At 35.8% G+C, this 26,745-nt stretch overlaps 1 protein-coding gene across 7 annotated transcripts in view; it reads right to left on the bottom strand.

Moving 5' to 3' along the window:
* LOC136345544 (protein tramtrack, alpha isoform-like) overlaps window positions 1-19,658 on the bottom strand; it is a 31,022-nt gene extending 11,364 nt beyond the window's left edge. For 2 of the 7 annotated variants that reach the window (XM_066293972.1, XM_066293976.1), the window contains exons 1-2: window positions 19,227-19,658; window positions 9,533-9,906 (exon numbers count right to left, since the gene is read on the bottom strand). Coding sequence is in view for 2 of the 7 variants with exons in the window: in XM_066293970.1 (XP_066150067.1) it covers window positions 13,639-13,684 (46 nt within the window). In the remaining 5 variants the exon portion in view is untranslated. Of the gene's footprint in view, window positions 1-2,355; window positions 2,468-9,532; window positions 9,907-13,638; window positions 14,335-19,226 lie in introns of those variants that run through there. The other 5 variants (XM_066293971.1, XM_066293974.1, XM_066293970.1 and 2 more) reach the window with 4 other exon arrangements.
* Between the last annotated feature and the right edge of the window lie 7,087 nt (window positions 19,659-26,745).

The following is a 26,745-nucleotide window of genomic DNA, read 5'->3' on the forward strand; positions in this document are numbered from 1 at the left end:
TGTGGTAAAGTTGGTTTTAGATATTCAAAATATTTGCTCCTTGTTATAGATAAAAGCAGTGAAGCAAATAAATAGACAAGAGCCACAAGTAGTGGCGGGATTTTTATCTCTCGCTCGGAATGCCGCAGGACAAAATCGCTTTTTAATTAAGTCATTTTTTTCTAATTTTCAAAAAGACGTAGATTGTTGCGAAAACATTTCCAGGAGCCATTAGGCGACCGATTTTGTTACAATTAATTGTTCGTTTATGTGCATTTATCGCTAACGGAAAAAGTTGTTTGTCATTGATTGCCCCTCTAATGACTTGATTGTATTTATTTGCTTTTTGCTAAAATTCCTCGTTTCACTATACTGAATTTAAACTAACATCAACAGCTTCTGATTCTTCAGACCCCAAAGGAAAACGCTCGAGTGAGTGAGTAACACTGAAAATTTTTACAGAGACTGTTTGCATTCCACCAATGTATCCTCCTCTAGACTTTTACTGTACCCCCAAAAAAACTCTTTCAGCCCTTAGTATGCGACATTTCGAAATACTCCCAAGTACGAACAAAGCCATGAGTAGTGCTATTTACCAGTTTCGGTTATCGCAAGAACGTCTTTGTGGATCGAACAACAACATCTGGTGGGGGTTCAAGGATGTGAAATAATCAGAAAAAATGATAAAAGTTGCTGAAGCTTTGAAATTTAAAAGTATATAAAGAAAAATTTGAGCAAAACGGGTGTAAGTGGTATCACGGTCGTTGTAAAATTTCATCATTCACATTGAGCAGTTCGCACATCTTCACGTGACAGGGAGATATTGGGTTCTCTTCTGATGCAACAGAGTGACTTATTTTCAGGATTTCGAAATATGAGGTATGAGGGAAGAGGATCGTTTTGGAGAGGCGCAATGCCCAGTGAGGAATAAATATCACAAAATGTATACGTACCTGTGATTATTAAAAAGAAATCTAAGAGAAAATATACACTTTTTCACAAATTTTCTCCACATACTTACCCTAATTTCTCTATTAGAACGTTTGGGCTGAGTAAATCAGTTGTAAATTCATATCAATTTAAAGAAAGGAAGATCCATTCTTTAAATCGAAAAGAAAATCGTTTCATTTTTTTTGTTTATTCCTCCTCCTCTTTCCAACGTTCTCGTTTTTCTATAATTTCTTTTTGATTATTATTTTTTTTATTAAGTCAGGTGTGAAATTCAATTTACAGAATAAATGATGCCCATTGGTTTTAGTGCCTTTCTAATTTCTCTTATCCGTTTCTTCATATTCTTTTATTTGTCGATAACTATAAATTCTCTCTGCTTATCTCGATTGCTCAAGCTAGCGGTCAAGAGCAGATCATCTCTGTATCTCAATGTCTTCATAATTTTTTTCTAGCCTATCAAAAAACAATGTTTCTTTGATGCCTTTTACCCTTTTATTTATTTTCAATTTTCTATATTATTCGTGTATGAAGTCCAGTTTGAAGAAATGACGAGCAATTGAATGTTACTTAAAGATTCTATTTTATTACAGAAAATCAGTGGCGCGCGATATTTAATATAAAAGTTGCAATTAGAGAAAATTTAGCACTTTTACGAAAAATTTTATTAATATTGCAATATGTCCACTTTCTCCCCATATGTTATTTTAATTAAATCAGGAAGCTTCAAGATCTTGGGATATCCCTTGAAGACTCTAATTGTAGAATATCGCAAAATCAGTGGCCCACCAATAGTTCTTATCAGACAAACCTGCAATTTCGAAATGAAAATTTGACAAATATTACAATAAGCCCCCAATCTATGGTTCTTATTTGTAAGAATTTAAATCTCAAGATGAATATCTTAAAGTGAATAAACTGCATTTCTTTTAATCCTCATCTTCCTGCAAAGACTCATATAATCAATTTTAGTTCATTATTTCAATTAAAATTATATTGAAAGCCCGTTTAAACAGTTTTTTTCCATTATTAATTTTTCACTTCTAAGTTTTAAATTTTTATTGAATGTACTAATGGATGTAGTGTAGTTTCATTTAAGTCTAGTTTATTTTGAGGAAACATGATATTTATTCCATGCCAAATTGTTTCACCTTAGCTAGCAGTTATGAGGTTTACTTTCAGAAAATAATATTGGAATGCCTTCTGACATAGCTAGTTTCAAGGTATTTTCCTAAAAACGAATAAAATAAGTCTGTGACATTGATGACCGTTTCCATTAAAAATAATTCACTCATGACCAACATCAAAACCGCGCACACAAGAGACTTGCCGGGACCTATGTCTCGTAAGCTCATAAGGTGCAAGTTTACGGAGGTCTAACTCAAATTTCAGAAAATGGCATATTCTAAACTACTAAAAAATACTTACAAAAAAACATGAAAACGCCAAATAAGCAACTGCCCAGCACCCAAAATTTTCGCTTTTCCCGAAGTTCAACCCCCCAACAGTCTCGCGAAAAAATAACACAACTCATCTATGAACCGCACTTATTGAGAACTATCTTTTTACTATGCGCGGCATCCCTTGTCAATTGAAAAACAACCCTTGAAGTGTCCCGTTTGAGGCTATGCCCCTCCCCGTGGGCCAAAAAGCATCCCCTCCCGCCCCTCTGGCCTAGGATTTACCTGTTTCTATCTCTAGGTGGGGGTAGAACAAGAATTGGCGGTTGAATGGTTTTATCGGCCGAGTTTTATTATTATTTATTGAAAAGTGAACTTTTTTCTTGTCACCACCAAGGGATGGCTTATGAGGGTGGTTGCAAAGTATTGTGCTTCGAGTCAAATCTCGGGCTTAGGCAAAAGTTTATCGAAGAGGATCAAGGTGTTTGTGTAAGAGTTTTACTGCTGAAATTTTATATATCACCAATTACCACCATTCCATTTGCCGGAAAGTTAACTGTCCGGTAAAAGCAACACTGGCACTGTTTTTGAGTCACATTTAGCTGTATCTCGATATGAACCTACCTAAGTCCATAATCATGAACTTTCATCTACATAATTTCTCCCCTTTCACGGGCTTCATTGTTATTCTAATTTTGACCTGTCTAATATATGGAGATTTTACCATACAGATCTCTTTGAATTTTTGTCCCAATTCGTGGTCCAGCAAGAGAGAAATGGGAGATAATATTATGCAAATGCGGGGATTTTTCTGGAAAAGCAGGCTTTTCGGTTACGAGCTTATAAGGTGAGAGGTCATTAACGGATATAACAATCCAATAAGGCGCCAAAAACAGGTGGAATTCTCGAAGAGAATAATTAATAGACCATTGGTTTCACTACCTCACTTAGCTTGAATTACAAAAGATGAAGACCTAAATACCCTTTCTAATAGCCCCACAAAAGAAATTCGGTAATTTGTATAAAAGGACCTTTGGAAGAAGATTATAGCTTGTTTATTGTTGCCATTTTAGGGGTCGATAGGTATTGATTTATGATTGGGGGTTGCTACCGGGCATTATATGGTAATTCGTAAAAAGGCGCAAGTGGGAGAAATGGTTCAGTAAGTATTGATTAATTTACGGTATTTTTGTGAGAAAAGCCACGAAGTAGAACCGAATTATGTATTTGAAAAGTCAAGTGCCACAAAGCATTTTCGCGCTTTAACATGGAAAACAACTTTTAAAATACAATTGTCATAAACATCTAAAAGTTTCGAAGCGAAAGTTTCTTCGTACTTTTTAAAATTTTACTATACATGGTGTTTCAAAAACGTTTGCTAAACGATTGAATCGAGCTCCCTCTACAGCTCAATGAAATTGCAATGTTAATGGGGGCGTGGCTTAAGAGTCTTCCGCATATCCATGACAAATTAATCGGTTAAAGCCGCTTAAATATATTAAATTAGTTAGTGGGAACTTATTGCAAATAAGTAGGGTACACTCGCTTTTACGACCTGGTAGCATGGTTAATAGTAATGGGTTATCATTAAGGAAAACCTAGCAGTAAGCGGTAAGCCGTGAACGTAGGACGTTGATTAAACATTTTGCTACATATAATCAGACATTTGATTGATAATAAATAATAGATGAATACATCCAAGACATGCCTCCGCTGTATCGACGCCTACTTAAGGTCTTTTTTAATGATCCCCTTTTACCTTTCTGCCACTCCCATGTGACGCGCAAAAACAATAAAATTTGTACTTTCATTTAAATTAATTTTTTTTGCAAGTGTTAGATAATAGACAAATAAAAATTCCGTGCTTTCACATTTTTGGGTTTGGCAAAACCCAAATCTAAAATGTTTTCTCTTTTGCAAATAGTTTACTTAAGAGATCAAACGCATTGGGCTTTGCTTATGTAAGTCACGAAAAAATCTGATATTTAAAATTACTTACAATTTTTTTTTTTTTTTTTTTAATTTTTTGTCCCCTTTTTTGATGCTACACCTGAGGCCATTCAAGAGCGAATTACATAAACAAAAAACTTACTTTGCAGCAAAAAAGGCACGAAACTGTACGGAAAAGCTCAAAATTCACAGTGAGAATCCATTAGCACCCCGTCAAACAGTAATTATTTCTGGCTAGAAGCGACACCGCCTCCCCCAAAAGTCAAAGTGAATTTAAGGCTGATCTATACAGTCAGCAAAATAAAAGCCAAAGTCGACGGAAGGCGAATAATATGCGTTTCATCCGCGGACGCACGCAACGCACTATCCGCAGTCGCATGCACTGCACGCATACGACCGAAAATTTTTCCACGCATTCGTGTTCGGTTTTCGTCAAAACGTCCGAAATGTTCCTAAAAAGCGCAGACCCATATGGGACAGGGGGGTGGTAGGGCTGAGGAGGTGGGTAGTGGGGGTAGTGGTGCGTAAGTTGCGTGCGTAGGCCGGCTTTCGTCTTTTTTTAGCGATATCGCGCTTTCCGTCTCCGTGTGTTTGGGTCTAGGGCAACGTGCCTATCTACTTTTTCTATTAAAGTCCTGGTCTGGAAGCGGTTACGTTTTCGTCTGCAGCGCTGCGACGATCCGTCGCGTTTAGTCTTGCGGAACCGTTCAGGTTTGAACGTTTGTTCCATCCAACGGACGTTGCAGTCGTAACTTTCTGAAGGGAAGCAGTCGATAATAATGTAAAAGCTCATTTTCACTATAACGAAACCTCCTTCAATATTAAACGGAGGTGACAGAGAAAGAAATCGAAGCCTTATTGTCAATTGTTGGATATACATGTCTTAATAATTCCAAAAGAAATACAATTTTGGTGGGTTCTTTTAATCTTTCGTGTTCTACAGCTCGCTATGAGTTTTTGAATACAATTATACAAGGTGATTCTAAAGATAATCTAAGTCTTAAAATATGACGAAAACTTCATATAAACAGATATGAGAAAAGTCGCTTCGATTCCACTATACAGGGGGTTAAAAGTTTGTTCCTGAGAATAGTTTTTTTTTTAATATTTTCCAAACTTTTGGAAATAAATTAATGGAATTTTGTATTTTATTACAACTTTTTGTACTTTTTTAAGTCTCGATAAAGAAATTTCCACATTATTCCAAGGGCAGGTAATACAGAAAGGTAGTGCTTCAAAAGTACTTAAACTTTTTTTGTACTTAACTTTACTGACGATTTAAAAAATATATATATGAAATTTGAAGATTTTTACATAAAAAAGGTACTTTTGTTGAAAGTAGAAATTTGCAATACTCTTAGAATAAATTAAGATTGTGCGAATTAATTTGATTCATTGGAAATAAATTTGAGCTAACTTTGGGGCAATTTTGCTACGAATTCCCGGGATGTTAACACTCCAAACTGGCAAAATGACATAGAAATGTGCCCTCCAAAGGGAGGAGCTTTAGAGATTTTCACGACAGTTTCAAAATTTCTGAAAAAGCCTTTTTGCCTCGGTCAAATGATGTAGATCTTACATAAAAATAAATATCAAAGTAAACCCATATCTCATACAAAAAAAAATATGTACCTAAGTTTTCATAACTTTACAGAGCTCGTTCAAAGAATCAATCAATGCATTGAAAGTGCAGCCTGAATTCGAAAATCACCGAAAATGCTGCTTAGGGAGTTTCCAAATAGCGTAAATTTAAATCAAAATGGCCCGATATCTCGGAAATTCGAAAAGTTATTTGCACTCTTTGTGATTTTATGAATCTTCATTGGTAATGCGAGGAAGCTCAGAACAAAAATACCTTATACCAAAAAATTGTGATGACCCTATTTCCGAATTCCATAAACTCTAATAATTTGATACTAAATTATTCCCCATTTTCCATTCTTTTGCGGTAATGACGAAAGCATGTCCGAATGGCGTCAATACGGAAACTCCATTTCTAGGTAATGCAATAATAATAGAGAGCATTTCCCTTTGTCCCTTTTATATCCCTAAACCTACAAATCATTTGTCCAAACTTATAGGACTTAAATAGTTTGGTTTCGAATCATTATTTAACAAGAATTTTCTCATCATCGATTTATTCATCCTAGAAGTGGAATTATGTAAGTTGATCATAACTGGCAATAGTTCTCTATGTTGGATTCCTATTTTTCAGTGGTTATTCATTAAAAATTCATAAGGAAGAACATTGTGCAACACGAAACTAACGCCAATAGCATGAACTTTTTCAAGGAGAAAAATCAATCCTTGGAATACAGGAAATTTCATTTTGTTTACATTATTTCACTTCTGTTTACATTCCAACACAATAATAATTAAGACACTGAAAATTACCTTTTGATCTCATAATCATAAGTATCCCATTTGAATTTTAAATCTCCCTAAAGTGGACATCCCCTACGGAGCTTCCTTCCGGGGGATGGACCATTATACGCTTTTTTTCATTGCCACGCTCCCTTCATTATGCAAAAATTTGCAATATACAATTTAAATGATCTCACTCCTTTCAGTGGTCATCCCTTAAATGACCCTCGAGTGACCTTCGCACGTGATCTCTGGTTTTAGGGAGATGAAGAATAGGGAGGAGCAATGTGAAATATATTAATGATAATGAATTGGGACCTCAGGTCGAGACTGAAACAGTGAAGTAGTAGAAAATGGCAAACAATAGATTTGAAGTTTCCTTAGTCTATATTGTAAAAGATTTGTGAGAGATTGGTAGTTCCACTTTCAAATTTAAATTAAATTCGGTAGATATTTGATGAATTGAACAACGGACAATTTGAAACTGTCTTGAATGGACACAAAAGGGTCTGTGTGAGAGAGATTTTTAACTCTCTCAAAGAGGCCTTCGACCAATTTTGATTGAGGTGCCCTTAACATTCATAATATTGTACAAATGTGGAGTGCTGTCTAAGCTAGAAGAAAACTACTAGCTGACTAAGAGGGAACTAGCAGCCGTATTCAAAACGGTCCTCCTTAAAATGATTTTTCCAGTTTATGGATGCGGGAGAAACAATGTCCACCATTCCAGGAAGTCCGAGTTCACACCTCTACAACAGATTTCAACAAGTACCCAGCCATGATGGACCATTATGCTAAATAATCTGTCTCCAAATCATGGAGATTTCCACCCCTTATGTCCTCGTGCCTAACCACTGATTTTTTTAAACGACACACTTCCCTACTTTAAAATTACAATTTGCAATTAAGATGACCACTCACCTCTTGGACCAACCCTTTGTTGACCCTTGACCAGCGTGTGCAATCTCGTGTTTAGCAATTTAAAAGAATAAATTATACAGATTTTTTCATTTACATGTAATTAGTATAGGGAGGAATGATACAGTGAAATGAGGGATGTGAAAGGGGACAGTTTCTATTCCTCACAGGAGATTTTGAACCAGAACCTCTAGATTTAATGAAAATTTGAGAAACCGGTAAGGAAATGTTTAAAATTTTAGCACCATCATTGGAAATACCTGAATTTTTTTTCATTTTGTCGGAATAGAGAATATTGTGTGTTTAGATTTTTATGTAATTTTTAATTTTTCTTTGTTATTTGACGCGTTTTTTCTTGTGTTTTAACAAATAAAAAATAAAGATATTCTACATTATTTTTATCGATATAGAGCAGGTAATCTACAGCCCGACGTTAACAGATCCAAGTCCATTGGAAGGAGAGGTCAGGGAATTTCAGCTGATTATGATTAATATTATTGTTATTATTATTATTATTATTATTATTATTATTGTTCTCGGAAAATATATTTTCTATTCAAACGAATACTGGGATGGTACGTATTATCTACTAAAAACACATAGTATACATTTTTGCCTTCCTTTCCTGGAGATATCGAGATTGGATCCTTTGGATTTCGAAAAAATGTAAAAATCTGGTTTTGGCGTCTTCAAGAATTTGGAAGCGCTTCACAAAATCGCTGAGTTTCGGTCACACCAGTCTTAAAATGGTACCATTAGGTTGAAAGCTCGAGTACCTTTATTGCATCTCTGATATCCTGGTACTTTTACGCATAACTCTGAATTTAATTAACCAATGAGGCCGATAATTTTTAATAAACGACAAGGAAAAGGCGACGATAAAGGGCTGTGGATCGATTCGAATATTTATTATTGCGAATATATTTTACAGGCTTCTCAATCAACGTCCAATTCGATCTCCCTCGTAAGCAGACGAAATGGACATTCCAAAAAGCTTTCAAAAAAAGAAGGAAGCGCACACACGTGCTAATCAATAACCACGTAAAATACAAATTACGTCCATTTCAGTTCATAGCTACGTACTTTTTAGCCTTTTTAAGGTATTAAGGTGGCTTGTGGGCGGTTTGTGTGTATCGTCACAGGAATGATAATATTTTTGTACACCTCGTTCGAGTATTGATTTCCGGAAGTGGGCGAAAATTAACCATTCTCCGAAAAAGAGGGGAAAACCGTCTAAATTTACCCACGTGGCTATTAAGACGAAAAGGCTTTAATCGACTGTAATTATCGAACCATTAAACAAGCGAAAATAAGAACTACATAAACATTTAATAGCTTAACAAACACTTTTTTGGGATATTTAATAATGACGTTATGGAATACTTTTCCCAATTAAAATAAAACCCCCGAAATAACGGTCCAATCAAACGCGTTTTGAAACCCCAAACGCACTTTTAGCGTGATCAAATAGAGTAAAAAAAGGCAAAAAGAGGGCCAAAAACCGTTTCTTATCGTCATAATCAGCACTATTAACAGTGGTCGTCCATCCTATCGGGGGTGACATGGGGGCGAATGTGCGTAAGAACGCAACGGCGCCCCTTTCGCCCTGTTTTTAATTGCGCATTCAGTCCGAACCTGGTATTAAGCACGCAATAAGCGATTCTGGTAGTGGGAGGAATGAGGATGTACCATATTATTACCTTAGAGAAGTTTTCTTTTCAATATCCATTACTTGGGAATAAATTTATGGGATTTTCAAAAATGTCTCAAAGTTTTAGTAGGTCACAGAAATTTATACTTGCGATTATTCCAATTATACTTTGAAAATATTATCAAACACACGACAACGAAAAGTCCTACCAGATTTTTCATAATAACCGCAGATCGTTTTTCGTGTATTGTTCTCCTTTTTAAACCCCCAGTACAATTTAAATAAAGTAACCATCAAAAATATTGCATACTTCCGACTTTACCTATGAATAATTAACGACTCCCTTCTTACATCTCCCGGTAAAAATAGCCCCAATTGCTGTCCCTGGTCCGAAATTATCGGCTACGTACACATGTCCATGGAAATTCGTGTAATGGAACGTTGCCATGCGCGAAATGCCGTCCCGAAATCTTCCATTATTGGCGGTTTATCACGGCGGGGGCTGAATTTTCCATCCAGAGGAAGGAAGTGTGTGGCCAACAAAATGCGCAATGGCTGAATTTACAATGGGCTTGGGGTGGTCAATTATTCAGGGGTAGTTTAGCCGCTTTGCAAACAGCTTGAATTTTTCCATTAATAATTCAGAGCGGACTTTCTCTTGAAAGAATCAGCTTGCCTTGTATTTAAAGCCAATTTCTTTTCAGAAAAAAAAAGGTTTGTTTCAATCGAGTAACGTTTAACAAACCCGAACTAACCTGAACTAATAGGAATAATTAATGGGGGTTGCAATGGAAATCATTGCCGTGTCGTGCGCAAGACATTCATATAATAATCTTAAATAATATTCTGGATTTAAGAAATGTCTGAACTTAAAACAAGCACTAAGACAGACTTCCATTAAATTTGGAGGGCTGTAAAGTTTCGGTTGTCTGCTTCCATCAAAAGATCATATTAAAGCAAATACTGCGACTCATACCATTTTCGCACCACAAGGTCTGGGTCCTGTGCGATAACTCAGATTTTTTCATAATCTCATTACGGCTTTAATAAATAATACCAATCTAAGTCAGTTCGGATCAATCGAGGATTCGCCCTTTAAAATCAGTTTTGCCTAGAAAGCATTTTCAATTTTAAGTGAGTTTGGGTTAGCAAGCAACTTAGAATTAATACGCATTAGTAAGGCTTTTCTGTTGTAAAATCAGTTCAAACATGCAACTTCGTGTATCGGTCAAACATTAGGAAACTTTCCTCGATATTGGAGTAGAAAATATTGAATTCTTTTAGACTGAATGTTAAAAAATTCTCTTTTTAATGGTTAATTCAGGTTAGTGGATTACTGGGAAAATTCTCCGTGGACATCAATTTGAATTGGTATAGAGTATCTCCCATCACAAAGTTAATGTACATTAGCAAAGATGTCCCAAACAAAATCAGTTTGAGTTAATAAAAAGTTTCTGAGTTATAATCACTTCGGATCAGTTAAAAATTTCCTCCGAGGTGCCCATTAATTTCAGTCTTAAAGTGGCTTCATGTTAGTCAAGAATTCTCAGCTTAATGTTACTTCAAGATAGTGAAGATTATGAGGTAAAAACATTCCTCATATAAACCAAGTGATTAATTCAGGATCAAACTTGGCTCTACTAAACCCGACCCTTGTGTGTTACTAAAACACATAAGGAATTTGTTCATATCAGATTGCTATTTCCATCACACTAATGCATTTCTTATGAACCTGCGAAAATAGAGTTTTCGTGAACCAAACTTAAGTCATGACGGAACCACACGTCCATAAGGTAATGACGAGTAAAACCGCGATCAGTTGGGATTAATAGAAGTTTTCCAATAGGAAGGCAGTTGGGATTTGGTTTATTCTAATGCCATTTAAGGTTGCTCTAATATCCAGAATTGAAATATTTCCTAACAAAATTTGAGCGCATTGGAAAACAGAAAATGATTTCCTCATTAAACTCAATTAAGCGTATTATTTAAATTTTCCTTTCAGGGTCAATTCGGATTGGTCAGTTATGTGGAGAATTTCCCAGAAATATCAGTTTGAGCACAACATTCCTAACTTGAAGCCACTCGAGATTAGTATAGAATTCCCGACTTAAGTCCATGATGGGCTATTTACGAATTTACGTCAGTTATTTTGATTCAGCACAAGACTAAATTTTCTATTGCTAGATTTTATTGGCTTCGTAGGTGTCAAGAAAAACCAAGTTAGTTTCTGAAACATTCAAAAGGTTTTACGGTTGAGTTTCCTTTAATTGGGCCTTAGCAATGTCTCCTCAACCCGTGTCAATATGCAGAAAAAATTGGCTATTAAAAAAGTCTTTCACAAAATTAAAAAAAACACTGATTTGCAGTAAAACGCGAGATTTGAGAATACTCTGCGCAGCAAAACGTTCTCCGGGAACGGAGAGGGGTACATTCTCCACGAGAGGGATAAAAGAGTGCTGCAACAGCTATGGAAAAACCATATTTAATACTGGGTGTCCGTCCAGGTAAACCATAGACATAGGAGATTAACATGGGAAATCGGTTTTTATTTTTAGCGCACGCACGGATAATCCAGTTGAAAACCTTTCAAATGGAGGTCATAGCACTCACAACCGGCCATCATTCCGCAATTTTCTGGATCTTCTAATTAGAGCCGTTTCGGTTCAAAACATCTCCAAATTTGAAAAATTTGAATGCTCCCCGTAACCCTCTGATGCCATGATTGGTCAGATTGGTTGGTGGTCTCTTCTGATAACAGCTGTAAATGTTTTTACAAACACTGACAAAGTTTTTTGTTTTTTTCAAACTTACTATTTTGGTCGAACTTTAATTTGTAGGTAATTGATTTATTTATTGGTTTTCACTTTTTCTTTGTTGCATTTAAATAAATTGTTAAATAAACAACTGATAAAAAAATTCATTTGACATGGGGTTTCCGCGCTTATGTCGTTGGCGACATTGCGTTTGTTTAATTCTGACATTGACTCTCACCAATCGTGGTCCCGAACGATTACGCGGGAAATTCAAATTTTTGAAATTTGGATGGCTTCTAATTAGAGCGGGTTTGAGCCAAAACGGCACTAATTAGAAGATTGAAAGAAATGAGGAATGATGGCCGATTCTGACTGCTATGACCTCCACGTAAAAGTTTTTAGATTGGATAATCTGCACAAAAAAATAAAAACCGATTTCCTATATTAAATTCCTATGTCCAGAGCTTCCCTGGACAAGCGGTATAAAACGTTTTAAATAAATTTTCAGTTTTTCTACACTGGTTTGAGACTTCCTAATTTATTACCGATTCAGAGTTTGAAATGCGTTTACCATCCTGCTATTCCCCGAGTTTTTGAACGAAATTTTCCTTTACCCACCAGACTCCTTTCGCTCCAAAGATTTATAGTATAATTCCGGTTTTTAACCGAAAATACCGAACTGTCTAATAAAAAATCCCGCGGTACCGAATAATTATGGGTCCCATGGTTCAATAAAAAAGCTGATGCACAGATAGTAAATTTTAATGTTATTAAATCTGAACGTAGGCCGGGTACAAGAGCTGGGCCTCATTATTATTCTAAAGAAAAATGCCTTGTCTTATAGGTTCGGCGTATACCATACAATTTCCTTCCACGGACTATTAAAGGTGATAATTTAGGTTTTTTTTTAATTTAAATAGTCTAAACTTCTAGCTATCGGCTTAATTTGAATTTACGACAGGTCTGACTGCAAATCGCGTTTGCCTCCAGTTATGATTAACAAGTAAAGGTAAAATCTACAAAAATAGAACAATACTAACCCAAATCAGGATCCACAAAAAACGTTTTCAGTCTTTGACTAGTGACGTATGACCCAATGTTGGTTCATCAAATAGTAAACACCCTAGGTCGATAATGACAATATTCTGCTATTGGCTTTCGTGCCACGCAAAAATTGTTATGTTTGAATAATTCAGGAATGGGCCTTAACAAGCGTAATTTGGGGTTGTATTTGAATACACCCACGCTGACGCGACGCCACTGAAACGTCTTGTCTTGCTCAACCCTCTGAAGGCAAAAATGGATCGCCAATACGACTGTTTTTGAATAATAGATAATGGGCTGGTTTTAGTAAAGGGCAAATAAACCGTATTGTGTCTTGTTAGAGCAGTGTGCATAAAACTAGCTCAGAGGTGCTAGAGATAACCCGGATCGGATCTTAAACTGATTGATGGGCATATTACATGGGACACCGATAATCCCATGTTTTGCACACCGTAGGCATCGAAGTTCATATTTACTTCGGTAGGATTTGCTTCTGCCATCAAGGGATACAACCAAAGCCCCGTTATCGTGAATAAGAGCCATTTACAGGGATTTAGCGGAAATGACCGGAAAATATGTTTTCTGATATTTAGAGGGAGTAACAAGAATTGAGTATTAGAGTTATAGGTACCTGTTATGATGTATCTCTCAGCTCGAACACATATAGGAAACCACATTCATAGACTATATCTGCACGACATTTTGCTATAAACTGGTATTGCAATTTATAAAAGACGATATGGATTTCGCGCGATGGATGCATCCTTGTAATTTTTAAAAATCTAGAAGATATCGTTGTTTGTCTCGGTGCGGTGCATCAAGGATGAAGCTAATCAAACAATAAACAGATCGAAGGATATTTCCGAAGTGACAAATATATCAGTGGTTTCCACATTGCCAAGTTGGTTTCACCGAAGTTTATCTAATGTTTAGTTAATATTAGATGAATTAGGATTATGCATTTGAAGGCGATTTGGTGAGACTGATTGAGGTCCCAGCGCGAGGCCACGCAATATGCACGCACAATCAATTTTCGCAGATAACGCTTCTGTTTGGCGTTGTATTTTTAGTACTAATTTAGATCTGACTTAAAAAGGGTGATAAGTGAATACCAGAGCCGGGGGCGGTTTCATTTTTTCTCCTCGATTAAACTACGTGTATTAACCTAAGACCGAAATATGAGCCTCATTGCTTAACACCTTATTGGACTCGACATATTTAGAGTTTTAAACCAGTTTTCCAAGGTAAAAAGTACCGTAAAAAATCAAATTCCTTGTTCAACAAACGCTAAAATTTATAAAATTTGAATTAGCTCATTAGGTCCTCTCGGAGGGCCATAAACCCAATTTCGAAATTCATAGCGGTTAGGGCACAGCATGGACTTCCGTGAGACCTTACAGCTATCCAAATTCTCCCGAATAACGCGGAAACGGTAAATTTTTGACATAAAATCCCCTACATAAACTGAACTTAAAATTTGACGATAAATCAGGAAGTGATGGGAGGTTTCATTAAAGAAAACATAATTGGTTACTCTCACACTTTTCTAACAGTCACTGTGCATTTGAAAATCATTTTTAAATACGCACTGCCTAATCACCAACAATTTTGATACGAAACATTTCCTTCTAAAACGCATATTTACTCAGATATCGCACTATGGCGCGCTAATGAGCAAACCTGTACATGTATATAATATACAGGATGTTTCAGAGTTCATGCGACGAAAATCTAGGGAAGATTCCGCCCAGCGAAATATGAACATGTGTCCAAAAATGCTTTGTTTCCGAGATATAGGGTGTTAAGTTTTTTTTAATTCAGTTTTTTATTAATAGCTTTAGCCAATTTTAATGAAATTTTTACGGTTTATTAAAATAATTATCAAACATCTACTGGACTAATTAGAGTTGATCCAGAATTTCCAGGGGCGTGCTCAACGAGCCAGGCGCTTGTATTGAGGTTATTTTTAATACCAAAAAGTTCTTGAGAAAATTAGAGAAAATCTTATTTTATCTTTTTTGATTTTATAAATTAAATACACTGCAATAAATTTTTGTATAATCGCATACTACGACATAGCACACTACTAAGAAAACTATGTACTTGAAAAATCACCCTATGAAATGTCGGACACTTATTCAAAAATGCTCTGTATATTTTTAATATTTTTGGGAGCACTTTGAGAGATTCTTTATACCCAGTTGTGCAAAAACTAAATTCTACTTATTAGTACGCCTATGGCTTGAATTCAATAAATTTATATAATAAAAAAACCAAAAGCTATCAGATTCCTCAATTTCATGAGCGGCAGTTTGGGGTTCTCATATGATTTTTTTAACCGGAAACATTTTTTGTTTTATTTATAGCAGATTCGCCCCAGTTTTAGTAAATAAAGAAATAATCTTAATTGCGTAATACTTATTAATCTATAATTTGTTGCACAGTACTCAATTAACTCGATGTTTTCCTAATTTTTAAAGTTCGTGCATTGAGAAGAATTTTTCCAAATCTGATGGAATTTTGTATGTCAACATAGGAACGAACGACAAATCCCTGAAATGCCGCTGTTTAACCACCTTCTGCAGACCTTTCTCTCTGAGATTCATTAAATCTTCAGCAAGCCTTTAGACACTAATTGATAAAATATTATTGTTATGATATCATTTCTCACAAACAACAAAATGTAACAATGGAACAGCAATCTGCAGTGGATAATGTGACATTTTTCCTTAAAAATGAGTTATCAATATTTAGCAAGCAACTTTACAAATTTACTTTATACGTTATATGTATAGATTTATTGAACTCTTATCTTTATTATTGTAGCTTCACTCACGCATTAGTGCGTAACTGTTTACTGAGACATTGGACCAGGGGCGTTTCACTTGATCTAGGATACTTCACAGGTCTAGAATCATTTTTCTAGAATTTTGAATATTCAAACTTCCTTAAAGATTCATTGCCCTTCGAATTTTCTAAGGCACTTTGGATCAGTCTAGGAGTTTGCTTTACTATTATTAGATATAATAAAAATTGTAGAGATGTTAAAGTAGGGAAAAAGGTAAATTATTGTTTAATGCTGCGCCACTGGTTTAAAGCGCAAAATGGCAGATTTTGTGTCAAGCCAAGGGTCAAGGGACTCGAAATACCATTTCCCATTGGACTTTGCCTCTTTTTGTCGTCAATTTTTTATTAAGGCCAGTCGTTCGTTTTCGCAAAGCAAAGAATGAATTGAATATTCATGTAGTGGGTACTTCACTATGTGCATCACAATTGATGATGAATTTTTAATTAATAGATAATTGGGATGATTGGGTAATTGAATAACAACGCCTTTTGATCCAATTGTAAAGCATAAAAGTTAGAAGAGAGGTAGAATATTTTTTATTTAAGACTATTAAAAAGTAAATTTGCAGAGAATCGACGAAATCCACTGTGGTAGCGTAGAGAGATGTGGGATGTAATGTTCTTCAGTGATGGATCCAAAGTTTGTTTAGATATGTATGATGGTTGAACAAGAGTGAGAAAGCGACCGAATGACAAACGAAATTCTCAATCATTTTCAATAATAGACCGATGAAATAATGGTATGAAGTCTGGATCTTTATCGCAGTTAATACAAAGTGTTATGTAAGTTACGTGGTGAAATTTCAATGTATGATTCCTTGGGCGATTCTAAGATAAAAAGTTTGTATAAATATAGGGCGGTGTTGCTTCGTTTTCTAGATACAGGTTGTCTCAATTTGTTTTTGAAGAATCGTTACATATTAGAAGAAACTCCTAAATAACAAGAAGACGCCCACTAATACGGCGGTGAAACTTGGTAACAGCTTTTAATGGAGTTCAAAGGAATCTTTTAAACTAAAAGTTGTTTGTCTCCTTTTACTAATATATAGGTTTAACGCTAGAAATTTAAGAAACTTCATCAAACCAAACAAATGGTACCCATTTTGTTTAGTGAAGAAAACCTTTAACAACAATTAACACAAAACTTATAATAGTTGCTGAAAATATCTTTTCAATTGCAATGCAACCATTAAGTCTTCTTAACATCGATTGTCGAACACGTTAAAATATTCCCGACAGATATTTTATCTGATTACATGAATCCCGTATCCGTTGAATAAATTCTTCCTCAGTGTTGACCGAAGTTCTATAAACGAAAGACTTTACATGCTTCCAAAGGAACAAATCTAACGGATTTAAATCCGGTGGCATGGGTGTCCGTGACTTTATTTCATGTGAAAGAAGTATAAAACTTTAAAAAAAGTCAGTGATGCATAAATAACAATAATAACCATAAATAACTGTGATATTTCAATAAAATCGGCTAAAGGGTTTTAAGATTTTCACGAAGGAAACGATAAAAAAGTTTGCCACCCTATATAACTTGAAAACGAGGCATTACCTGACCTATGTTTATATAAACTTTTCGTCTTAAAATCGCTGAAAGAATTACCCCTTGAAGTTTGCTCACGTGCTTAAGTAACACCCTGTATTTATAAACCTTTCGACGCTGATATGTACCTTCATCAGTATACTACAGTATTACACAGCGTAAATCAACAATATTAACCACAGAAAAGCGAAAATAAAACAACTAAGATTCAATCTACAATCGAGATTTGGTATGTAATAAATATCTAAGAGATAAATTTAAAATTAACAAAATTAAATAAATGGAAAAGAAACAAGGGAAATAAATTAGCTACAACCGGTTTTGTGAGTTAAATTCAGATTTACTTAAAAACAGCATTTGGGAGTCAATATTGTTTTTACTGAAAAAATACGAAGACATGTTTGGTAATATGGCGCAAGTTTGCTTGTTTTCAAAATGATATAGAATTATTAAAATATCGAAAAATTAATATACATTAACTTTCTGGCAAACCCGCATAAATGTCGACTTACATCTGTTCCGTGTATGTTGCCATTTTTTTACTAAATATGTCATTTGATGGAGAAATCTGCAAGCAAAAGTTCCTTCAAACCCCAAAAAAGGGAAAATTTCGCTGCTTTTATGAAGCATTATTAAAACTCTGAAGTATATTATTTGCAAACCCGAATTTTGCTCATTCAGCTGAATATGCTCAAATCTGGGTAATAGAACTGACATTCTTTCCGGGGATTTACAAAACCGTAAATAAATTCTAGGTCTAGTCTCGAGGATAGCTACAGAAAAATAATTTAGGGAGAATTATTCTGTTTTTGAAAAATGAATTAGCAAAGGTCTTGGATTATGCATGTTCTTAAATATTGTCTCAAAACAGGAAAGGAATTATTCCATGTTGCCATTTTTCGTGTTTCTCATTTTGTTTTTTTTTTTTATTTCCATATATTAATAGGGACGACAAACCCAAGTGCTGCCGCTATGGAACATTTCTGGATGAGCTACATTTATTCAGCACGATGAATTGAAAACAAACTTTTCCAGAAACACATCCAGTACCATTAAAGAAAATATCCGAGAAGCGGTTAGTTTAGCCTGACGAGAATATATTATTACAATATTAATTGATAACTTGAAACGTTTAGAAAATGGAAATCTGGAAAACGGGCAAATTTGTAGTTTTCCATTCCTAAATATTCTTGAAGTCACTGAAAAAATCAGGGGAACACATTTGAGTTTGGATAGCTGCATTATTGATGTGTTTGCTGAAAGTACCTACCTACAACAGCCTGTTTTCCATAATTTTAATATCTACAGATAATGAACAAATTTGCAATACTGGTACTGCCTGGCAATTCTTGTGCAGTGTTTATGGTACCAAGCCATGTAACATGATAACCACTAAATGAAGAACCGACTAAATGAATAAGCTTTAGCTTAATCTATTCAGGTTCGTACTTCAGGTTCTACTGGACTGTATTTTGATGTTGTGTTGATAGGCAGAGTTGTACCAAAGCAGAGAAACAGAAAATAATTTTAAGATATTTATTTAAAATCGCATCTCCGACTCTTTTGTTTAGACAACCCTCGAGGTATCTAATCAAAATTTCTTTCATAAGTACCTCTTGCGGGTGGTAACAAACTAACGACCACTGTACTTGTAAATCAAGAAATTCGTAACAGAGGGATTATTGGGGCGTGCCACAGTTTTGGTGCTATTTAATTATTTTTGCTTTGGGGAGTACTACTTGCAGGTGGTACCAGGAATGTTGGACACATCACCGATAACAAAACACGAAACGAGGGGGTTTTGCTGACCACAGACTTACGTTATTTTCGCGTTGACCACATGTGTCTCGGGTACCACACAAAAGCTCTCAAAAGCAGGCAGACATCGCGCAACAGTTGATTCGGCCTCGCGTCGCGTAGCGTCGAGTTCCTTCCGCGAAAATCGCACGCGAAATACCGCTATGTTAGCGACCTCCCCTAAGGACATTGGCCGTGGCACAGGACAGATACATCATCAGTTGTCGTTCCTGACCATACGCAACGTTATTGCGAGGGGGTGGGTGCGGTACTTACATTCATGTCTGCGATACGGTACGACCAGACGTGTGCAAAATCCGAGGCCTCACGAACCAAATTCGCGGAGGGACGGCCCTGTCTTGCCTCGCCATTCGCGAATCGCACCTCGCAGGATAATTGATCAGTCATCCTGTAGCTTCGCTGTGGTCCTGAGCCATTCTCGTTCCGCCCCATTTTTAGGGGTCCTGGGTCGACTTCTTCAATTCGGAATTTAATGAAATTTCTCTTTGTCAAAAATTTTGTGGTCAGTGATCAACGTCGTTCCCCTGCTGATTTCGGATATACAGTGCCCAACGCGATTGCTGATAATCTTTATTTTTTGCTGTTTCGACTTTTTTTCGGGAGTACGTGGATCAGATTTTTACAAGAAATAGAAACGCAACATTTTTTTTTGCCATATTTTGAATAGCAGTAGTAGCACCTTCGGCCTGTGGCATCCAATTTAAATCACCAGTAGACCATTAGAAAGCTTGTATAACAGAAGGGGGATCGTATTTTAAGAGTTAATGCTTGTGGTGTCATGCGGGGCGAGAAAAAAGCGCCAAAAAATTGTTAAAATTCAACTTTTTTGGATGTTTGTGAAATACTTTTTTAAATCCTCTTTTTACCTTCTTTCAATCTCGGATCTTGTAAACAATAAGGAAGAACGAATGCCAGAATGAACACTACAACACTACGTTTTGATCGAAATTTGAAATTCTCCATTTGATTCCAAACACAATAACGTATCACCCTTAACATTTGTTAAAATATTTATTAAGTTAGTTATCATCTTTATTCATCTATACCCTATATGCACTATTTTCTCCCTGTATAAGGCAATGCAGCCCTTCTGCGTCATCATCCATTATTTTTCCTATATATGAATGCAGGACAAAAAGAATTAAATGTTCAGTAAAATCTATGCTTTTTTCTTCTCGCACTTCGTGTTTATGTATTCATTTATTTATTTATACCTATTGTGACAAATCAGATCTAATTATTAAATTAATTAAAAATATTATGCTTTAATTAAATACACAAAACAAGTTTGTTTAAAACTGAAAGTCGTTTTAAAAAATATTAAGTATAATGAGCCATTCGATTAAGAATAAGAGGCAGAGTTCTTGAATAAAATAAACAGCTTTTTTAATAATGTAAAGTCTATAAAAACTTAAAAAGAAATATTTAAGGCTACACGGGAATTATTTCTCGCATAACTGCTCGGAACATCTCCAATCAAAATCGTCCTTCTAGGGATGTCCTTTCCCACGACATCTCTCAACGGACGAGTTTTGATTTGGACTCTACTGATTGCAACAATTATATTTGCGAAATCATCGTAAAATTAGCAGTTGTGAAACAGTGGTGGATCTAAATTTCCACAGTTTTTACCAAACGATATTAAGTTGAAGAAATTTGTGGGAGTTTTGGGAACATGTCGTCTATTGCGTTTTAATTTTAAAAATATACATTTTGTCAGAAAATAGCGGCATTTTAAATTTGGAAAACCCTAGTTAAATTAGAAAACTGTGACTTTCTGACGATTTAGTGAATAGTAAGAATATACCGAGTGTGCAGGCGATCCCTGCACATAGGAGATTAACGTGCACTGAACGAATATCCAATTTAAAAATTTTTGCATGGAGGCCATAACACTCAAGATCGGTCATCATTCTACATTTTTTCAATTTTCTAATTAGAGCCGTTTTGGCTCTAAACGGCTTTAATTTGAAGATTTGAAATTTAAATTGCCCGCCTAACCGTCCGAGTTCAGGATTGGTCAGAGTCAATGTCAGAATTAAACAAAGTTAAGTCGCCAACAACATAAGACCACAAACCCCATGTCCAATAAATTTTCTCTTTCTTTTTATTTAACCATTTATTTAAATGCAACAAAGAAAAAGTGAAAACGAATAAATAAAACAAATACCTACGTGTTAAAGTCAACCAAACAAATTGTTTGCAAAAACATTTACCGCAATTGCTCGAGGAGACCACTGACCAATCTGACCAAGCATAGCCACGAACGGTTACGCGGGATATTCGAATTTTTGAAATTTGAAAGCGTTTTGAGCCAAAACGGCTCTAATTATGATGACTGGTCTTGAGTACTATGACCTCCACATAAATTTTTTTCAATTGAATATTAAGTGGAAGCGCAAAATAATAAAAAACCGATTTCACATGTTAACTTTTTATGTCCAGGGCTTGCCTGGACACCCGGTATTAGAGGCGCGTGCTGGGCACAGTTTCGATCTGAGGAATTGCGTGAAAAAATAAAACTGGAGGAACTAAGTAAAAAAAATTGCTTCGTCTATACTCTAAAAAATAACATTCCGTATCTAAGTACAGAAGCTTTTGAGGAATTCGCTCAGCAAAAAACACGTTGATAAAATCTCTCAATCTTCTAAATGCCCTTTCAATTTCTATCCCGCAAAATATTGCTGGGGATATGCCTCCCTAGATCTTTTGTGTCATTACTAAAATTTTAGGCACATTTCAACACTTCTAATGAGATTTGTCTGTAGTTAAATTTAACAGCGAATTAGTAACTTGGGCCTTAAATTTTTTATTTTATAACGGAAGTTTCCATCAAACCTTCAACATTCTCTTCTGACCAGCTTCTCTCGTTTTGTTTTTTTTTAAGGATATGTTAATTTTTGTCAAACTGAAATCGAAACCCCTGAATGCGTGTAGGTTCCCAAATATGTAACCAAGATTTTGTGTGTTTGTATAGTCGAAAAAATATTTTTGTGAAGTCTAAGCAAACGAACCCAACGAGGATGATAACCCGGAGATAAACTGCTATCTGGCGAAAATGCACGTAAAATACTTAGCTGGTCTGAGGGGCTTTTCAGTGTTGTTGACCTACCTGATATATGCACAACAGGAAGGGAATTGTTAAGGGCCATTGGCGTACCTTCGCTTTAATGTCCATGAAAAATTGTTCTTCATCCACCCTTTCTTGGGAAGTAATAAAAAGGTTTCGCAACAATCCGAAAAGGGCAAAAAACGATTTTATGATTTGGCAATGGATTGTAAATTTTGGTATTACGCCGAAAAAGGGTTAAAATTTCTAAATTCTTCTAAGATTTACGAGCACTGTTGCTACTTGCAAGGGCACTTTTTTACCTTCAATTTGGGAACAACAACCCATTGATCAATCCATGAAAGCATGCTCTTTGATGTTAAACAGACACTCTCCCTAAAGTCCAACACTAAACAGATTGTAATGAATGGAGATTAGCATTACAAAGGAGCTGTTATGTCGGGTTAACGCCTTTTAAACCGTGAAATGATTATATTTGCAAACCCGGATTTATCGCCCCGAATTGATCCGGATTGAGGCTCTGATTTTAAAATGGGGCAAAAAAAAACAGCATTATGCGTCCAATAATAATTAGGGCTACCTAGCTCATTGATAAAAAAAAATTTTACCGAAGCGTGAATTGGGTCAGCATAAAAAAAAATCGTCTATAAACCTCAGTCCATAGAACCATAAACATTTATTCAAAAAAGCACCGACAGAACCCTTTCGCAACCCTTCATAAAACCTGAAATATATACATTTATTGGCAAGAAGACGCAATATACCCTTTCTGTTTTACGACAGCAAAAAAAGGGCTCGCAATAATGCCAATTCTTCTCCGTTTTACCCCTTTAACCATTATTGGAGTCGACAGCCACACAAAGCTGCCCCGCAATTTTACAACTGCAAATGCTCCCAAAGGGCCTGTTTATTGATGGGTACTGAGGTTTACAATGGGACACCCAAACCAAATCGGATTTGAGGGCAATTGGTTAGTGGTTGCTTTAGTTGTGGGTGATATGTTTGTTCAACGTTGAATCGGGAAGAGATATTTCACTGTAGCATTAAATTTCTGCACTGGACAATAAATTTTTAACGAGGATTGTGCATTTCAAGAAATTCGATAATATATGGGGTTGAAACTTATAAAATATTCATTACCTTGCCAATCCCTAATTGCAATGCATACCATGAAATTTCAGTTTTGTGCAATGAATTTCCAGGAAGAAAAACCCTTCAGGGGTGTTTTACCAATCTCCAATCATGAAATTTTCCTCGGGGCATAATTTTGAATTCTGATAATATATCATTGTCCTGGAAATGACGTCAATAAGGACTGAATTTTATCAATAATTTTTAGGTGAATTTTACGACATTTCTTTTAGTAATGAGGGACGTATAACCCATATGGGTAACACGGATCATGATTACGATATTACCTTTTCCCACCAGTGCAAAAGGCGTTCATTGAGGTTGCAAACCGAAGTTGCTTGAGCGGAAGTTTGAAACTATAAATGTGACGTTACATCCGGTGGGTTAGTGAATTAATTTCGTCATTGTTTGCTGCCTCCCTGCCTCTTGTATGTTGTCATGTTTTTGGCGATTTATGTGCCTAATTTTGTAGTCCACTCCGATTTGAATAATAAAATTTTAACTTAATTAAATTAACTTAACTAATGGACTGAGGATTAAAATGGCTGTTGATGAGGGAATTGGGCTGAATCAGGCAAAAATAATGAAAACTTTTTCTCAGTGACAATAGCAGTCAGGAAGCGCATACAGAGCGTTTCAATTTTAAACTCCATCACTTTAATAGCGTCTTTGAACTTTCAAAAATAATGCCAGTTTGTTACATAAACCAACGTCCAATAAGGTTTCCTCTCGCAGACACAGGAGGCTCAAGTTTAAATTTAAAAAATGGAAAATATTGTTGTTGGCCTATTGTTGACGAAATAATTGAAACTACAATTTGCGAAGTATCAGAAAATACCTTAGTGACTGCAACGGTAATTTTTTTTGGAAAATTCTGGATATCTCGAAAACCGTAAAAGTTAAGTATAGAGCATTATAAATGAAAAAGTTTCCGCACTATTCGTACGGACTTTACGAAATGGCATTTCCCAACACCGCATACCGCGAACAGTACTTGAAGGTACCTGGAACAAGCATACTTGAAAACGCTGCCTTGGCTAGCACGCTCACCAGATCAATCACCCATCGAACATCTTTGGGTCATAACGCGTCACCGTCTTCGAAATTTACTGAGGCTTCCAAATAATTTGAATGACCTACGACTTCACCTTCAGGTAGTCTAGAATGAAATACCCCAAAAGGATAATGATCATTTGTTGTAAAGCATCATTAACATTTTAAATAATAAATGTTGTTTTTCCGCTACTTAAACTCTGAACATTTGATACTCTATTATGATGTTGTCAAATGAATTGCTAATGAATTATTTTACCAAATTTACAAGGCTTAATTGTTATTATTACTGAGTGATTCATTTTATATGAAAATGTTTGTACTTTGGGGTAATTGCATAGAGGAACTCGAATTAATTCACAGCTACCTCCTATCAGATCTGAAATGCCCAAAATTAGAAAATATACGGTGTTTCCCTTACAAAACAGAAAGAGAGGAGCATTGAAAAACTGGTTGGTTTAGATTAAGCGTATGAGATTACCTGACCTTTTACACTTAACCTGAATTAATCAGTCTTTTCATTAATCATCTTCTAGGTCTCATCCTCTTTCCTTGAGCGTCTCCTTACTCCTTAGAACTGGGAACTGATCCGACGGCAGGAGTGTTAGAGCAAATTTAGTCTGTGGAGGTTCGAATTTAAAAATGTTCGAAATTTTCCCGGCGCCATATTTCCTAATTTTAAAAGCTCATAACTGTGTTTACCACGGTGCATAGATAAATTTTGATTAATAAACTTTACTTACTTAACATCGATGGTACCCATTTCTGCATAAACGCTAGACATTCCACAGTTAAACTACGGAGGATGCATCGGAGAACGTCACGAATCATTGCAGACGAAGCACATATATGAATGCACCTCCCCGAAATAGAGGACAGCCTCCAAATATTTTGAGCTGCGGACTTGTAATATCACTTCTTTTCCAGGAGAAAATTCCACCTTGTGAATGGAATAAGATTTTCCCTTCCCGAAGACATCGAGGAGTTTTGCGAGGAGTAAAACTGGTTAAAGCATGAAATTAGGGAGTGAAAAGGGGCCTAATATCGAGCCTCCTCCCCCCCTTCCTCCTCCTCCTCCTCTACCACCCTTAGTAATTTTACGAACTCGTTTATGCGTACGACGCTGGAGCCTTTCTTCACCCGTCTAGGTTTTCAGATGGCATGTAAAATTTTATCTTCTTTTATCTAATGAACACCAGCTCCGACGATGGAAAAGACGTTCTCCGAAACTAATATACAAAGCGAAGAAATTTTAATTATAGCCGGTTTTTATTTTTAATTGGAATAGACAGAGAGCCCCTCGGATTCTGAACAGTTTATGAAGCAATAAAGCTTTTATTTAGCAAATTTCGGAGCATTTTTATGCTTTCCTGTTCAGTACCTTAATGAACTGTACTAAAAATTTCACTAGTCAATAAGAGACACGTTAAGTAAGAATCAGATTTTTCGTGCCTGGCCATAATGATAACAAAGTCAATATACGAAAAGTGGCACAATGCCAAATTTAAGCAACAATTAATTATTTGTTCTCGAATTTACTTGGAAATTTCCAAGATAAAATTATTTCGGCTTAAGTGACTCGTAGAGGAGCAAGATAATATCGTAGAAGGACTCGTCTAGTGACGCCAACAATTTATAATCTAGAAGGAACTACTCAGTTACGTTCACAATCTAGGGGTTACTTTAGAAATGGCCACTGACTCCTTGTGCCCCATACACACTTATCATTTTAAGCACAATTCCCCCCTACCCTTCTTCTGTTTTGAACAATTTCATTTTTGTAGAGATTTTCGATTACAAAAATTTCCGAAATTTTCAGTATACCCACTACAGCACAACACTCAAATTTAGCATTTTGTGCCTTCCTTCGAAATTTATATCCCTCGAAAAAAGACTCGCGATAAATTATTACCCCTTAATGGGGGGTTCTGCGCCTTTTTTCGGCCTAGGTAAAAAAAACCCTCACCGAAAGGGTTACGCTATGCGGCTGGGCATTATTTAAGAAAACCAGACAGCCGTATGTACGTGTTTTTTTTTGTTTCAAAGGGCCTGGGAACCAGCGAAAACGACATCCACCCTCGTTTGATGCGTTTTCTTCAGGTCTATAAACTTATCAGTTTAAGATTTCTTAGATTAGCACACAGGGTTGTACCGCTTAATATTCGCCTTATTATCGATAAAACGCCTGAGAACTTATAAAGCATAAAATGTCATTAAGTCTCATGTAAAAGGGCACTCGAAAAATCATCCGTCGGTTCCGTTGTGAG

This window comes from Euwallacea fornicatus, chromosome 20 (assembly GCF_040115645.1).
Source record: "Euwallacea fornicatus isolate EFF26 chromosome 20, ASM4011564v1, whole genome shotgun sequence".
Lineage (NCBI taxonomy): Eukaryota > Metazoa > Arthropoda > Insecta > Coleoptera > Curculionidae > Euwallacea > Euwallacea fornicatus.